Source organism: Dromiciops gliroides, chromosome 2 (assembly GCF_019393635.1).
Source record: "Dromiciops gliroides isolate mDroGli1 chromosome 2, mDroGli1.pri, whole genome shotgun sequence".
Lineage (NCBI taxonomy): Eukaryota > Metazoa > Chordata > Mammalia > Microbiotheria > Microbiotheriidae > Dromiciops > Dromiciops gliroides.
The window spans coordinates 135,846,580-135,863,816 of NC_057862.1; the positions used below are offsets into that span (position 1 = coordinate 135,846,580).

The 17,237-nt window shown below is 39.8% G+C and overlaps 1 protein-coding gene across 1 annotated transcript in view; it reads left to right on the plus strand.

Annotated features, from left to right (window-relative positions):
• Window positions 1–5,574: 5,574 nt before the first annotated feature.
• The window catches only part of SYNM (synemin), a 47,653-nt gene continuing 35,990 nt past the window's right edge, over window positions 5,575–17,237 (plus strand). The window contains exons 1-2 of the mRNA XM_043985371.1: window positions 5,575–6,572; window positions 10,335–10,459. Coding sequence (XP_043841306.1) covers window positions 5,766–6,572; window positions 10,335–10,459 — 932 coding nt within the window. The 5' untranslated portion in view covers window positions 5,575–5,765. The remainder of the gene's footprint in view (window positions 6,573–10,334; window positions 10,460–17,237) is intronic.

The window sequence follows — 17,237 nt, forward strand, 5'->3', positions numbered from 1 at the left end:
TAATATTAATGGACATTCTCTACAACTCTAGGTACTAATCATAATCTCATTGGATCTTATAAAAATCCTTGTACAAAAGGTAATAAAAGTATTAATATTCATATTTTACAGGTAAAAAAACCACTAAGATTCAGAGAAACTAAATGAATTTCCCAAGAAAACCTAGTCAGTAAATGGCCAAGTAAAGATTCATACCTGTAATGATTGGAACTCTCTGGGGCTCTTTCCTGAGGACTCTGGTGGAGAAGGCAGCTAGAAATGCGCTCTTCCTTTAATAGATGAATCTACGCCTTTCTCTCTCTCTTTACCAAATTCTTATTCTCCTTAATAAATGCTTAAAAGTCTAACTCTTGCCAAAGCTTATAATTTATTGGCAACCACTTATTAGATATTTTAGACAATATAGCTAGAATTTTACCCCTTACAGATGGCTGACCACAAAGAGGAAAGCTGAATCTCCGTCTTCTGATCTTCCGGTTGGGTAAGAAATTTCCCCTACCGTGTCCCTTTAAATCTGAAGTACTGCTATGAGACTTGGATTATGGGAACTTATCATTTAAGACATTAATTGCCTTCATTCTGAGTTATCAGACGCCAGTTGGCCAAGATGCCATCCAGTCGAAAGAGGAATACATTCAAGAGCAGACATTGAACTGTCACATGAGGGGAGACATGCACGAAGTCAAGGTATGGCCAAGAGAATGGCTTTTGACAAATGTTGAGGTTGGTTTCTTTTGGTTTAATTTTTTCCCCCACAATATTGCACAGATGGCTAGAAGTTTTGATCTCACCCATCTCATTCTACACCTGGCTTCTATGCCCCCTCCTATATGCATCTCTCACAGTTTCCTCCAATATTCGGTGGCATGGACATATATTCCATCCACCTATTTTAAGCCTGGCATACTGCACGGGCAGTATATATTGCTCAAGTGTGGGAATGCTCATATCCCATCATTTCTCTGTTCTTTTATGGTAACCCCCATAATTATCTCAGGTGTCATGATAAATACAGAGTTGAATTTGGCCTTGACACCTGTTACCAATTATATTAGATTCTTTAATTTCTCATAATGGCATGAGGATAATTAGGCAGATGATGCAAAAAGTGATGAAACAAAGATAAAAATTATTTTTAAAAAATTAATATCACAGCAATTGTCTTCTCAATTTACTCTCCATAAGGGGGGACTATAGTAATATTAAGTTTTAGAGAATGTTTCAATTTATGTTTCATGTATAACAACTAAGATTCTGAATTCCCTTAGACATGTTTTTGAGAACTCTCATTGTTGATTTGATTATTGACATATGGTATGATAATCTTTCCATAACATTTTTCAGGTGTCATGAACACATACTAAATTTGGCTTTGATCCAAAAACTATTTTAAAGTTGTGTTAAGCTCAATTTTGTAGGAAATTTTCCTGGCTGATTATCAGCATCCACACATTAAACCCTGAAAAGACTTCCATTCCATGACTACACCCAGAGGACATCTGAGAAAAGACTTTCAGAGACTTTAAATGAACAGTTTTGTTTTGTTGCTTTTCTTTTTTTTTTTCCTTCTGTTATTATATACACCATCTGTAACATGTACTCTCTGCAGAGGTCCTCCCTTTACAGGCCAATGTCAAAGTGCCAGTTCATGAGGGACCACCCCTCTTATTTGACGCCACCTGCTGGAGACTTACTGTAGCAAAACTCCGCCATGAGGAGAAGGTGTCTGAAGGCAAGACACGCAGCTCTTTGGCGTCAGGAAGTGACGTTTGCTTGTGGGAGGAAGAGGGGGAGAGGTAGAAAAGGGGGTACTGTAATGATCATTTTTTGTGATCATTTTTTCCCTGGCAAATTGGTTGCCATGGCAAGTATAAATTGATTCTAGAAGTATTATTTTTGATAAGCATATTCCAAAAAAAAAAGAGGGGAACATTTGTAAAAGTTTTCTTTTTTCAAAAAAAAAAGTTTTCTTTGAGATTGTGTTGTGCTTTAACTTGTATTTAAATATGATCTGATTTTTCACAAAAGTGATTGTATACTAAGTAAAAAAAAGGTATTATTTGAAATCGTTGCATAATTGTATATTATATTCTGAGTCAAGGTACATTCACATTTTTGTGATCGTTTATTATCCTCAATTTTAAAATCCATATGAGACTCTTTAAGGGGTAAAATTCTAGCTATACTGTCTAAAATATCTAATAAGTGGTCGCCAATGAATTATAAGCTTTGGCAAGAGTTAGACTTTTAAGCATTTATTAAGGAGAATAAGAATTTGGTAAAGAGAGAAAGGCCTAGATTCATCTATCTATTAAAGGGAGAGCGCATCTCTAGCTACCTTCTCCACCAGAGTCCTCAGGAAAGAGCCCCAGAGAGTTCCAATCGTTACAGACCCAAGTCTTATGAGACCAAGCCAAGAGTTCTTTCTATTATGCCACATTGTGTTTGGGGATTGGCCATGAAAAGTATTAGGAAAGGAGAAAAGGAAGCTTAGGTAATTAGATGAGAAGGGAAGTAAAGTTGTGGGGGAAATGATTAAGTTTATGTCAGATGCCTTCTTCTAGTTCTGGAAGATCCAAGAAACTAAGACTAGGATAAAGTTAATGTTCTAGAACAATGAGGAAGGCAGCTCAGCAACCACAGAGAGACAAGGAGGAACCAGGAATGGTCATTTGTACTGGGAGTTTGCTCCGATATGTTCACCCCAATGTAAGCTGCCTGTAATAGCAGAGACAATCAAAACCTTAAAAAATTAGGTAAAACTGAACAGAAGCCAGGGGAATAAGGGAAAGGAGTCAAATGGGACCTTACAAAGGAGAGAAGTTAGTAGGGCTACACAGTCCAGTCACTAGGAGGTATTTTCCAATATCATCAAGTTATTCTGTCTTGCTGGGACTTTTCCCATTTAGGAAGGGAAATTGTAGAGAAAGTTTTACATGCCGCGACCATGTTGTCAGAAATACCTCAATATCTGTATCATGAGAATCTATCATGAATCTGTATTAGTGGTTCAGTGAAAGTTGTATCTCTAACAGTATATCTTACACCTGTTGAGTCTTTCTTCAGGTGCACTTTGTTATGGAATTTAAGGCATTATCAAGGATATGGCTGTTGCTGATAAGGGCTAGATGAGGAAACTCCCTCCAGGAATTCAGGTTGACACATTCTCTGTGACTTTTAGTCTTTTTTTAAAAATTCAATTTGTGTGTGTGTGTGTGTGTGTGTGTGTGTTTTACTTCCAAATTCTCTTCATCCCCTTAACCTCCTCATCCATTGAGAAGGCAAAACAAAACAAAATTCAATGCAAATATATAGACACATTTAAAACAAATTCCTGCTTTATGTTCAAAAAATAAAAGAAAGGAAGGAAGGAAGGAAGGATGGAAGGAAAGAAATAAAGGAAAAAAGGAAGGAAGAAAAAGAAAGAAAGAAGGAAAGAAGCTATGCTTCAGTCTCCACTGTTATTGTATAAATTGTTCTCCCTTCACTTTGTATCAATTCCTATGTTTTTTCATATTTCTCTGAAACCATTACCTTCATAATTTCTTACAGCACAGTGGTATTCCATTGCATTCATTGTAACTTATAGTCTTAAAGAATCACCTAAGGCACAGAAAGGTCAAGTGATTAGTCCAGGGTTATGTATCCAGTATATACCAGGGGGGATTTGAATTCAGATCTTCTTGGCTGAGAGTCAATCAACTAGCATTTATTAACTATTATTGTATTATATTATCAACTAACACCTATTATGTAAATGTCAGACAGTGTACTAAATATTGGAGATACAATGAAAGACAAAAACCAGTCTTTGCTCTAAAGAAACTTGTAGTCTAATGTTAGGGACAACATGCAAATAACTGTCTACAATCAAGATATATACAGGATATATTGGGGGATAATCTCAGAGGGAAGGCACTAAGATTAAGGAGGACCGAAAATGCTTCTTGCAGAAGGTAAGAGTTTAGCTGAGACTTAAAGGAAGCCAGGTAAGCTAGGTGATGGAAATGAAGAACCTTTTAGACTAGAGGACAATCAAGTGAAAATGCCCAGAGTTCGGAGATAGAATGTCTTGTTGGAGGAACAGCCAAGAGATAAGCATCACTGGATCACATAGTACATGGAAGGGATGTAAGGTTTAAGAAGATTAGAAAGGCAGAAAGTGGCCAGGTTATGAAGGACTTTGAAAGCCAAAAAGAAGATTTTACTGGAGGGAGCCACTGGAAGTTATTAAGTAGGGGAGCGATATGATCAGATTTGTGTTTTGAGAGAATGGATTTGACAGATGAGTGGAGAATGGATTGGAGTGGAGAGAAGCCTGAGACAGGCATGTGGTAATGAGGGCCTGGACCAGGGTGGTGGCATTGTCTTAGGAGAGTAGGGGACATATATGAGATATATTATAAAGATAGGAACAACAGGATTTGGCCACTGATTAGATTGGGGGGGGGACTGGGTAAAATAGTGGAGTCAAGGATCATACTTAGGTTGCAAGTCTGGTGCTTGGAGGATGATGGAACACCAGACAGTAATAGGGAATTTAGGAAGGGGGAGTATTGGGGGGAAAGATGATGAGTTCAGTTTTGGATTTAAGAGGTCTATGGGTCATCCAATTGGGGAATATCTAAAAGGCAGTTGGAGAGATGAGACTGGAGACTTGAAAGGAAGTTAGGGCTGTATAATTAGCGCTGAAAATCAGCAACATAGAGATGATACCTGAAACTGTGAGAGCCCAAAAGATTATTAAGTGCAATATAGTATCAAGGTCGAAGATGGCCAGGGACAGAGCCTTGGGGGAGCTCCACTGTTAGCAGGTCTTGGGGAGATGAAGATCCAGGAAAGGGGGCAGAGGAGAGGGAGACAGGTCATCAGAAAACTAGGAGAACAGTAACATGAAAATCTAGAGAGAATATCAAGAAGGGAGTGATCGACAGTGTCAAAGGCCACGGAGAGGTCTGGAGGAATAAAGACTGAGAAAAAGCCGTTAGATTTGGCAATTAAGAGATCATTTGTAATTTTGGAGAGAGCAGTACTTTGAGGTTGAATAATGAGGTCAGAATCTAGACTGCAAAGGGTTAAGGAAGAGAGGAAAGGAAGGCTCTCTATTCAGTATTCTACACTGCTTCATCTAGTATAGGTCTAAATTTGTATCCAAAGATCTGTGTGTTTGAATCTTGGCTCTGCTACTTGCTACCTGGATCTTCCTAATTCGGAGGTCCAGAACTAGACTAACCAAATCTGGGGTAATGCGTCGGCCTTGGAGATCAACTCATTTAGATATATCGGATGGTTGTTCTTGGTGTGTTTCTATGTGTCGCCAACAGGAGGCCAGTTTCCATGAGCCCCCAAACTCTCCACTACTCCACTACTTAGCGGGGTTTTGTTCTGGGTTGAAACCTGTTCCACAGTTTACAGATGTTAGAAAAGAGTAAAAAGTTCTGAATCGGGGCTCGAAGTCTCAGTGGTGGGTCATTCCCGCAGAGGGCGCTGTTTGGCCATAGTGGTCGGGGTTCGTCCAGTGCTGCTATTGGGTGGAGACCCTGGCCAAGGAGACAGCGCCCTGCCGGCCCCTCACCGAACCCCACCCAATCCTCCGTTATGTCATGTTGCTTTCCTAGCCTTAGTCCCAGAGTCGCTAGGACTCCGGAGCTGCTGGATCGTCACCTCCGCTGCGAGGGGAAAAGTGGGGGGAGGGGTCAAGTCTTGGACAGGAGGGGGACAGTTCTCATCCCGAAATTCCACCGCCCCCCAAAAACGAAGCCACGATGCTACACTGGAGGATGCTGGGGGGAGATGAGAAAGCTCAGCTTCAGGAGCTCAACGCCCGCCTTTACGAGTATGTGTCCCGGGTGCGGCAGCTGGAGCAGGAGAACCAGCAGCTCCTGGACGAGCTGCAGAACCGGAGAGGGGAGGAGGACTGGTGGGCGGCATGGCAGGGACGCTACCAGGCGGAGGTGAGCAGCCTGAGGCGGCAGCTGGAGGAGCTTAGCTGGGACAAGTCCCTGGCCGAGGGGGAGCGGGACAGCCTGTGGCGCGAGCTGCAAGAGCTGCAGCAGCTGAGCCGGGAAGCGCGCGCTGTCCGGGGCCAGCTGGACGCCGAGCTGGGCGCGCAGCGGCAGCAGCTGAAGGAGGCCCTGGGCGCCCGGGCCGCCCTGGAAGCCCTGCTGGGCCGCCTGCAGGACGAACACCAGCGCCTGCTGGAGGGGCACGAGCGGGACGTGCGGGAGCTGCGGCAGCAGGTGTCCACCTTCTCCCTGCAATTCCGCGCGCGTCAGCCTCCCCGGGAGCCCCAGCTCAATCTGCAGGAGGTGCACGACAGCTACGCCCTCCTGGTGTCAGAGTCCTGGCAGGAAACTTTCCAGCTGTACCAGGACAAGGTGCGCGAGCTTGAGGAGAAGGTGAGGCGGGGGCAGGAGAGCCGGCAGGAAGCGGAGGAGGAGAAGCGGCTCTGCCAGCTCGAAGTGGAGTCCCTGCACCGAGAGGCCCAAGAGTTGGACCAGCTGCGCCAGAGGTTGGAGGAAGAGCTCCTGAGGATGAGGGAAAAGTACGACCTGGAGATGGAAGAGAACCAGGTGTGTAATAAAAACTCAGTGATATCGTGCTTCCAGGCGCACAAAGGGCTTTCCCCCAACACATTGTAAGGAGGGCGTGTAAATGGGATTAGCCCCATTTTACAGATGAGTAAATGGAGACGCAGAAAGGTTAAGTGACTTGCCCTATGATCTCACAGCTAGGAAATATCAGTCACCACTCAAATTCAGATCCCTTGACACCCTCATCCAGTCTATACCACACTGCTTGAATTACGTTTCCTTGTGACGGTTTTGGGATAACATCTTCGCTTTTTGTGGTTTGCACCTCCATCTCAACCTCAAAGCCAAGCCTTCCCCCGCAGCAGTCCATGAGTCTGCGACTTTTTTGGACGCCCTGGGGCGGGGTCAATGCGCCAGCGGTTCAGACGTGTGAAACTTCCCTTTGGTCTCTGAATACTTTGTATAGGAGGATTCTTTAGAGGGAAATGTGAAGTGATCTCCTAGTCTGTTATCGAAGGGTATTCTTTCAGTAGCAAATATGCCTAATCACCAGGGAGTGTTCACTCCAGGGAATGATCCCAGAGAAAACCAAATTAGGGGCAAATGCTGGGAAGTTGTCTCATCCTCCCTTGCACGCATGTCTGTGTTTGGAGGTGGAGAAAGGAGGAACGTATGAGAAACTGCACTGGGCAATGGCCCTAAACATTTCCATCCAGCAAGTGGGGGTGGGGCTCTTCCTGCTGTGTCAGGGTCGGCTTTTGGAGGCAGGAATCCTTTAGAAAGGAACGTGTATCTTCCCATCTTAATTTGTAAGAAAAAACATTTGGCTCATCACTTTAGCTATATATAGTGGTGAGGAATTGCCTTCTTTGTCCTTAGAAATTATAGGAATGGCAGGAATATGTGATAAAGTGCTTAATCATATGTCAGATTTTACTCCCTCTACCCAGTTCTAAGGAATCATGAAAAATAATGACTAGGTGTGACATTTTACAAGATCGTACCCCTACCTCTTGCATTGGATTTATATTAATCCAGTTAATAGCGTAGGAAAAGCAAAAGTCATACTTTCTAAAAAGTAAATAATGACTCCTGGAGTTGTATATTATTTAGCATAGGCTGGGCAGTTGGCGCAGTCCTCCTCCAGTCTCTACCAGACCTTATTGGAAATAATTCTAATTGTTTGGGCAGTGGTTCTCTGAGGTGATCATTTTAAAATTACATAATTTCATACTTTACGAGTTTGCAGCAAAGAGCTAACTCTGTACTGTTTTGATTTTGTAGCCTTTTTAGATGAAACAAAAATGAATATTGGATATTTTGAGGAGGCAGGATATGTTGACCGATATGTGCAGTACTAATCTTACAGAATTCTTAAGAATAAAGTAATAAATGTAAAAATACTTCAAACGTAGGTATAATATGTATTTATCATAACTATTGTTGTATTACGAAGATTAGCCTCCCTTAAAACATTTTAGCTTTATGAGTTTTATAAGCCAAGTAGTCCTTTGCTTAAATGACAACAAACCTTATATAACACTTCCAGTCTGGTGTCAAAGTAGCAAATATTTATTGAGCATCTTTCATGTGCCCAATGCTGTACTGTGTTCTCTGGGGCATACAGAAGTTTAATACAGGGTACCTCCTCTTAGTTTGTAATCTAGTTGGGTACCCCAACCCCACCCAAACTTTCAATATAATGAGTTAGACAACCATTAAGAAAAACAAATCCCCTGTTGCCTAAGACCCTTTGAGTTAGTGAAACAGCTTTTGTCATAAAGCTGATATGACAAAACCTTGATTAACAGGAATGCTGACCAGTTGAGTTTTTTTTAGTTGTCACTGTTAACCAGAAAATCCTGTATGCATAAAATAGAAAAACTTCCCAAAATGTATTAATCCACTTAGTTGTATTGAGTAAATTCTTTGATTAAGGGTATGCCTGGAAAATCTTTCTGATCAGTTTTCTTGAATGGATCATTATATGAGCATTAGAGAATATGAACACAAATATCTCATTTGTGTGCTGTTAGCATTTTTGCAATGCTCATCAACAGCAGAGTGCTGAATCAATCAGTACTGTTAAAAGGACTGTTAATTCTTTTTGGATTAACACAATATGATCTCTATAAAACAGACTCAAGATTTCAGTAGGGGGGGGAGGGCCTGGCCTTTAAATTTCTTTAAAAAACAAGAGGGAGGGGTATTGAGGGCATAAGTAGGCATGCAAAATCCCCATAGAGTATGTTTTCTTGTTAATTGGTGTGATGTAATTTGACAAATTGAAGAAAATGCTGCAATTCCAATTTGATGAGGTATTTTGAATATTTTCAGTAGGAAGGGATCTTAGAGATTTCTAATCCAAAATCCTCATTTTAAAGATGAGGAAACTGAGATTCCCATTTTCATTCAGTTATGGCCTCCTTGACCAATTAACTAATGATCCTGCCCTCACTTGAGGATAATGCGTCAAAGTTGCAGTAGAAAGAGACCAAGGATATATAATCAGATGATCTGGGTTCAAATCCTAGCTCTACTGTGTATTAGTTATGTGACTTTTAGCCTCTTTGGGTGGGCCTCCGTTTTTTCATCTGTAAATAAAGTGGATTAATTAGATGATAGATCTAAGGCCTATAACTAGAAACTTATTAAATTTATAAATTGTTTTTGTCTCTTTTAAAGTGATTAAAGTAATGCAACTATCAGCTATGTAGTTTAAAAGAGACAAAAACTGCTTATCTGATTATGATGATTGGGATTGATTCTTGGATCTGTGATAGTAAATTGTCATTGTTTTGAGGAACCAAATTATCAAGCCCCTTATATTAGCAACTATAGCATCATAGAAAAGCACACCTAATTCTAACCTTTAACAAGTGTCTCATTTAGTACTACAAGTGTAAGTGATTAAAAGAGCAATTTTGTCATTTAGAATTAAGAAACAATGATATCTTTTAATTTTAAAAGGAAAGTGTCGAATGCCAAATGAATTTATTTCTATTTATGAAATCTTACTCTCATCATTCTTTTCTCCAGGTAGAAAGTCAATTTAAGGTTCATTAAGAAGCAAAAAATCATAAAATGCCTGAAATGAAACAATTGTAATGTTTATGGTTGAGTTAAAGAACAATAATTTTGGCAAATGCAAGAGCTGTTTTTTTTTTCAGGAATGTTAATTTTTATAATTAAATATTTTAAATTCTAAATTTAATTTTAGTCAGTTACTAAATATATTACCTGGATGGGGACTTAAAAATGATAGGATTTGTAGTGCAAAATTTTTTATATGTTTATAATTCAGGAATAGCATGTTTTTGTATTTTAAGGAACCAATAAAAAATCTTGATTTAGATTTGGGGACTTGTTAAAACTTTGAAAATTTTATAAACATTTAAAAGAAATTTTAAAGCTTTTACAAATGAGTTTTATAATCTCTAAATTTGAATCTAGAATCTATTCTCTGGATTTTGATTGACTCATTGAATTAATTTCCTTCTTTAGTATAGTATACTAGGAAAAATGATATTGATAAAAGCATAATGTTGACAGAAAATTGCTGTATATTCAGTAATATGTAACATTTAAGCTAATTGAAATATACTTTATTTCAGATTTTTATTTCAGCCTTATTAAAATATTTGTATGTGTATAAGATGCCATATTCGAAATCAGGCTGGGATACATCTTTAAGAAGCTCTAATGGGTTTTTTCTCCTATAGTGGTTGAAATTTGTCAGCACAAGTTTTTGATTCAACAAAACATCTTTCCCAAAATATAAAAGCCCTTCTTTCTTTTTAGAGAGTAATTGACTTCCTGGAAGATGAAAAGCAGAATTTGACCATGACCCTCACAGATCGACTAAAGGATTACCAGGAACTATTACAAGTGAAAACAGGCCTAAATCTTGAAGTTGCAACTTACCGGTAAGGAAAAATAGTCTTATGCTTTCTTCTTTGAAGATAGAAATATGAAATCCACCTAGACATTTATCTTCCTTTGAAAACATCATTGTTATTATCACTGCCACATTTTGAAAGGTAGAAAGCATCTCTTAGAATTTCAAGGCCAGAGCTGCAGTCAAAATGAAACAATGCCAAGTAAATTATCCAATGGAATCACTAACATTCATATTAGAACTCTGGTTTGCTTTGTTTTTTTCCTCCTTCTTTAATACAGATTACAGGTATCTTTATTGCTCAAATGCACTAGATAGATTTAACCCATTCCTCTGCTCTGTTTTATCTCTGAAGATTTGGCTTCATACAACAGATCTTCAGAGGGTACATAAGGCAATTATTTTGGAGTCCTAAGCAGATGCCTTAAATTTAGAGTAAGCAAAAATGAATGGAAAACTGTGGAATTCTAATTTTCTTTCCTACTTGAGATGTGAGTCAGTGAGCTGTCCTAAAGACATGTGCCTTCACATGGAGCATGGTTAGAAGGGAAAAACTATCCCCTATTTTGGGATTAGAAATTAGAGACAGAGGGGGCAGCTAGGTGGTGCAGTGGCTAAAGTACTGGTTCAAATCCGGCCTCAGACACTTGACACTTACTAGCTGTGTGACCCTGGGCAAGTCACTTAACCCTCATTGCCCCGCCCCCCCCCAAAAAAAACCAAAGAAATTAGAGACAGAGAGAGAGAAAGGAGGGGGCATGCTATGTTGGATAATGAGCTGGCTGTAGAGCCTGAAAAATCTGGATTCAAATCCTACCTCTGGAAATACTGTCTTTGTGAACCTGGGGAAGTTGCTTAATCTCTTAGTGCTCTGGACAATTCTCTAACACTGTAAGTTGCAGAGAGCATACTAGCCTGAATTGGTGGGAATTTCTTTACCAGTGAGTTCCCTGGTTCCATGAAATTATAGGTCCAGTCCCTATTCTCTCCCCTAATTAGGAGTCAGAAGACTTGGCTTCCAGTCCAGTCCCACCATCTACTAGCTGTGTGATCTTGTGCGAGTTACATCTATGAGCCTGAATTTCCTCATCATGAAAATCCTTGCCCTACTTATATGACAGATTTGAAATAAGGCTCAAATGAGATATATCTGAAAGGGATTTGTGTGCTGTAAAACATGGATATTTTAGTTATTTGCAATAAAATTGTTATCAACAATGACCACAGCAATAATAATGACAAATTGGAGAAGTCAGGATGGGACTACAGGCTGTAACGATTGGAATGACGCCACCTGCTGGAGACTTACTGTAGAAGAGTTCCGCCCATGAAGCGAAGGTCTTTGAGGGCAAGACCAGGAGTCTTTTCTTTGGCGTCAGGAAGTGACGCGGGCTAGTGGGAGGAGGAAGGAAGAGTCTGGCGCTCGGTCTCACTCTCTTTCCTCTGGACTCTGGTGGAGAGTGGAGCTAGAAATGTGCTCTCCCTTTAATAGATAGGAATCTAGGCCTTTCTCTCTCTTTACCAAATTCTTATTCTCCTTAATGCTTAAAAGTCTAACTCTTGCTAAAGCTTATAATTTATTACCGACCACTCATTAGATATTTTAGACAGTTTAGCTAGAATTTTAGCCCTTAACAAGGCATATGTATGGCATATAGGCTGCACAGGTATTGCACTAATGTGTTGTATAATGTAGACAGACCTGTCTTCTGGCTGTTATGAGGGCCAGAGGAAGAGCTAATGTAGAGTTCAGGTGGGTTGAGAGCACTTTTGATAGAGCCTTCAGGGGTCATAGGGAAAAATCAGAGAATCCTGGATTCCTTTAACATTAGAGACTGATTAGCTAACAAATTCCATCTTACATATGACTGATGTGAAAGAGACTACCTCCTAACACAAAAGGCATGGCTATATGTTAGTGGTCCCTAGAATCCTTTGGCTCATTTACGCCACCCAGATGACGCATATAAATGTTAGTATCTAGTACTCCTCAGTGTAGTCCTAGTTGTCCTTGGAAGCAACTCAAGCTTGAAAGGAGTCATACAGAACAGGTCTTCTTTACATGGTAAAAGGTATATGAATCTCATAGAGTTAGGAGATGGGTTTTTTTTTTGTTGTTGTTTGGTTGGTTTTTTACCCCTTCTGTGGGTGGGGTAAGGAGATACTTCTCTTCATTCCAAAGACCTGTATAGTCCCTGTGACTCAGTAGGGGCTTCAGTTAAGGGAGAGGTTCCATTGTTCACCTGTTCACCTCTCAACTCCCAGTCAATGTTTTTGCTGATCTCTTTCATGTCTCTAGAGCCAGAATGGTTCTAACCTACTTAATCATTAAAAAAAAAAACAACAACTGAATCTCTTAAACACACTCCATAAACAAAGGATTCTTCAGATGCTATGGGAACTGCCTTCTACTGTCCTCAATTAAGTCTCTATTTCCCACTGCTAGCTTAGTTAAGGTGTATTTGTGCTATTTATCTCTTCCCTCTCCAAGTATCCACGTGGTATGTCCTGCCCTTGCATCAGTATGTCCATGTAGTCTTAGGGAGCCAGAAGGGGGTAAGCCAGCTACCTTTCCATTTATGTTTCCACCCTCATCTTCTCCCAGGACAGCTGGTCTGGGCCATGCAAATTACCCTAGGGCTGCTTGGAGGAAGCCCTGAAAAAGGACAGGGGCCCAACAGCCCTGCTCTTGAGAAAAGATCCTTGTTCCCACTGCACACAGATGATAAAACCAAGGTCCAGAGGCATGAAGTGGCTAGTTCACAGTCACAGAACTAACTATTTACTGGTAGAGTCATCAATGAAATCAAGGCCTTTGGATTCCATATCCTATTCATCGTTTCCTTCCTCACTGCCTTATTGATCTTAGTCATTTATTTTGATTATTGAGATCTTTTTGGTTGCTATGATGTTGACAAAAAGCAAGCTTAATTTAAAAAATGTTATTTAGTTGAGTTGAAAATATATAGTTTTGGTCTCCTTCCTGTTTCCTTCTCTCAGAAAGGTTTCTAAGTTAAGCTTCAATCCATTCTTTTCTTTTAGTAAATAGAAAAGCTAGATTGTAATTTTGGTCATCTTTATGATCCCTTATATAGAATAATCAGGATAGGGAATTGTTACCTGGGGCACAGTAATCCTCATACAAGCCATGGAGTTTTAAGAATTTTTTTTTTTTTGGTGAGGCAGTTGGGGTTAAGTGACTTGCCCAAGGTCACATAGCTAGTGTTAAATGTCTGAGGCCGAATTTGAACTCAGGTACTCCTGAATCCAGAGCCAGTGCTTTATCCACTGTGCCATCTAGCTGTCCCAAGCCATGGAGTTTTCGAAAAGGAAATTATTCAAAATGACCCAGGGTAGAGATGTTACCCTGTAGCTTTATCAAGTCCAGCACTTGATAATTTTGCTGTGGCTGACTTCTAAAATGAAATGTCACTAATATATAACTCCTTTGTTAGAGACTCTAAGGTCAGTTACCCTTTAGAGGATTTTCTCATTCGCTTTGCCTGTGGCTTCTACCCAGGAAACCTGGCAAGATGTGTATTTGTGGCACTCTGCCACTCCCTACCCAACATACTGAGACTGAATTCCTACTCTCAGACATGCAGTTTATAACATTATAGAATAAAGTTTTATTAACAAGAGAAAAACAAAACCCAAATCCTTGAATGAGTGACACTTGGTCCCAAAGATATGTGAAAATTTCCTAAATCATTTATAATTCCAAATCTAAGGACTTCTCTAGCATAAGGTTCTGTCTTTCCTTAGGTTCTCTTTTGGTCCATTTCTTGCTGCTGATTTAGAGTGGGGGCTTTGAATGTTTTTCTTTCTTTCTTGTTTTTGGGGGAGGAGTGAGGCAATTTGGGTTAAGTGACTTGCCCAGGGTCACACAGCTAGTAAGTGTTAAGTGTCTGAGGCCGGATTTGAACTCAGGTCCACCTGAATCCAGGGCCGGTGCTCTATCCACTGAGCCACCTAGCTGCCCCTGAATGTTTTTCTTTCTACTTGCCTGGAATTCCTTATAGTATTTCCAGGTCCTTACCAGGAGAGCAGGAGTTTTGAATATTCTTCCATCTTTCTGGTCCTTTCCCTGTACAAGGTGAGAACAAAAATCTCCAGAGTCCTCTTCCTCTGCTTCACTTGTTTCTGCTCTCCCTTTTGTCTCTTCCATCCCTTTATCTCTCTTTTCTCCAGTCTCTTCTAGTTACTAGTCACATCCACTGCCCTGTACATCTTAGGGCAAACCTACTTCATTATTATATTCAAATTGAGAAGGAGAGAATGGGGAAAATGTCCCAGCACTCCCTACAAGGGCTTTAAAGTAACCCATGCCCCTTTTGCAACAGGCAACACTGGTAGTGCTTTGGTGTGGAGGTGAGATGTGCAGTATGAGAGAGAATAAGAAGTGCAAGGCTGCCTCTTTTTCCTCTGTACCCATCTTGCCTTTGAAAACTCCTTGGAGTCGAACAGTTATAAAACAAATTGCTAATTTTAAAGGGAGTTAACACATTAATTGGTATAACTCCAAAAGGTCAGATTATATTTTTACTTTCAATATTTGATGAGGACTTAGTATTTGACATATTTTACTGATGCATTTACTGTTATCATTTGCTAATGGAGGGTCACTGGGGTGGAGTCAGGAGACCAACATACTATGTGTTTCCTGGGGCTTTGGGCTTTCTGTTTCCTTCTACCGAGAAGACTGAGACTACTCCGGTAATGTCTACAAGAGCTCTACAGTCTGGAGGCCATTGGCCTGGCTATTTTTGAAGGCATTTATCATTAACCACTATTGCTAAAACAACAGGCAGCTAACATGGGATGCAGAGTTTATTTCTTCTTAGTACTGACGATCTTTCATAAGTCAATTATCAATCTAACTTTATTCTCTCATAAATAAATTAGGAAGCCATCAGCATTTTCAGGGAAATGAATGATTGATATAACTGGTTGTACAGTCTTCATTTTTTCACACGGTTTTCAAAAGGGAGATCTAATTTCTGTAGGTAAGAGCCCAGTACAAACATAAGCCTACTTATCTATATGCCATCACCCTCATCTGGAATACTGGCCTGAACTGGGTGTTCAGTACTTACAGTTTACGATAGAGAACGCTGATATAGAACAACATAATGACATGCAGACAAATGAACATAAATTAAATAGTAATGGGTTGCTATTATACACAAGTAAAGGACTTGAAGGCATTTAAGATGATTTATATGCTGATATTAAGTCCCTGTTTTCACCTGTGATTACCTGATTTCAGTATACTTTTCCCCTTTCATTTTCTTCTGCTTTCTGGAAGACTGAAGGGTGAAATAGAAAATAACATCAGCCTAGGAGGTGGATGCTTGTCCTAATTCCATCATTAAATTGCACTTTGACCTTGGGTAAATTACTTCTTTCTTTTTCTGGAGGATTTGGACCTCTCAGAAGTCTCTTTTAGCCCTAAATCTTATATTTCAGGGCCACGGACAATAATAAGTCTACTAAAACTTCATAAAAATAGATGAATATTCAGGTTTGTGCCTCTCTAGCTTTTGTGGGTTTTTTTTTTCATTTTTCAAGGGGGCATTTGTTCTTCAGAAATCTTGATTCACAATCCCTCTAAAATGTGTCTAAAATGTGACATTTCTGGTTTGCTACAGCACTTTTACAAAAAAGCAGGGCTGATATATGTAAGCTTCCCATGGAAGTCACAGCTCAGTGAATTCTGACAGTCTTTATTCCCATGGGCCCAACTCTTTAAAATTCTTGACAGTTACTGATAATGAGACTACAATCTTTTTTTCTTTCATGATTTCATAGTAATTTGCTTCAAATTTTCCCCATTATGGCAACTTTACCTAAGATGCCTAGTTGAAAGTACTTACCCTACTGAAAATTTGGATGGCAAACATTAGCTATAAGAAGTCTGTCACTAATGTGCTACATTTCAGACCGTGGCATAAATTTAAATTCCGGACCTTGTATTAAAACCTGGCACCACTGCCAGAAGTATTATTACTGCTCCTTGGTGTGTGTGTGTGTGGGGGGGGAAGGTTGAAAAAAAAGAAGAAAGATAGAAAATTGTTCATTTATGGATCACCAGGCATTTTAGGAGTTAGGAACAGTCATATTTCTCTGGATACCAAGCCTGGGGAAGGTTTTGTTGTTGTTAATTAAGAGGAATAGCTGTGTTTCTAACTTCAAATTGTCTGTATTATACAATTCAGAAAATGATTCAGAACCATGTGGTTCAGAAAACAGGTGTATCTTTTTTTATTCAGGCCTTATCTATAAAGACATATACAATAAAATTTCATTTATCTAGGGACCAGCATTACAACAAGTTCAAGTGGAGTACAGTAGTGCATTGTATTTGGAGTTGGAGGGCCCGAGTTCAATTCCTCTAATTACCACTTGGGTGATCTTAGACAGGCCCATTATTCTCTCTGAAGCTCAGTTTCCATATCTGTAAAATGAGAGGGATTGGGCTAAATAGTCTTTAAAGTCCATTCCAGCTCTTGCAGTTGATGGTATCGACCCTGTCTTCATGTATGTCCTATCAAACATTTGAACTAGAAAAGGCTTTTTAAAACACTCCAAAATGTAGTTGGGGATATTAGTATGTTTTCTTCAGGATTTTTGTTTATTTATCTTGTCCTTTTCTTCCGAAATGTATTTTTACTTTTATCAGTTCTCATTTCCTTTGAATTTTGTTAGTGATGCATTTTATCTCTTGGTTTAGTAGACCTTGCCAAATCCCAGTTATCATGTGGGCATTAAAACCTTTCCTGATAAGTGCTCTAAATCTGCACCTC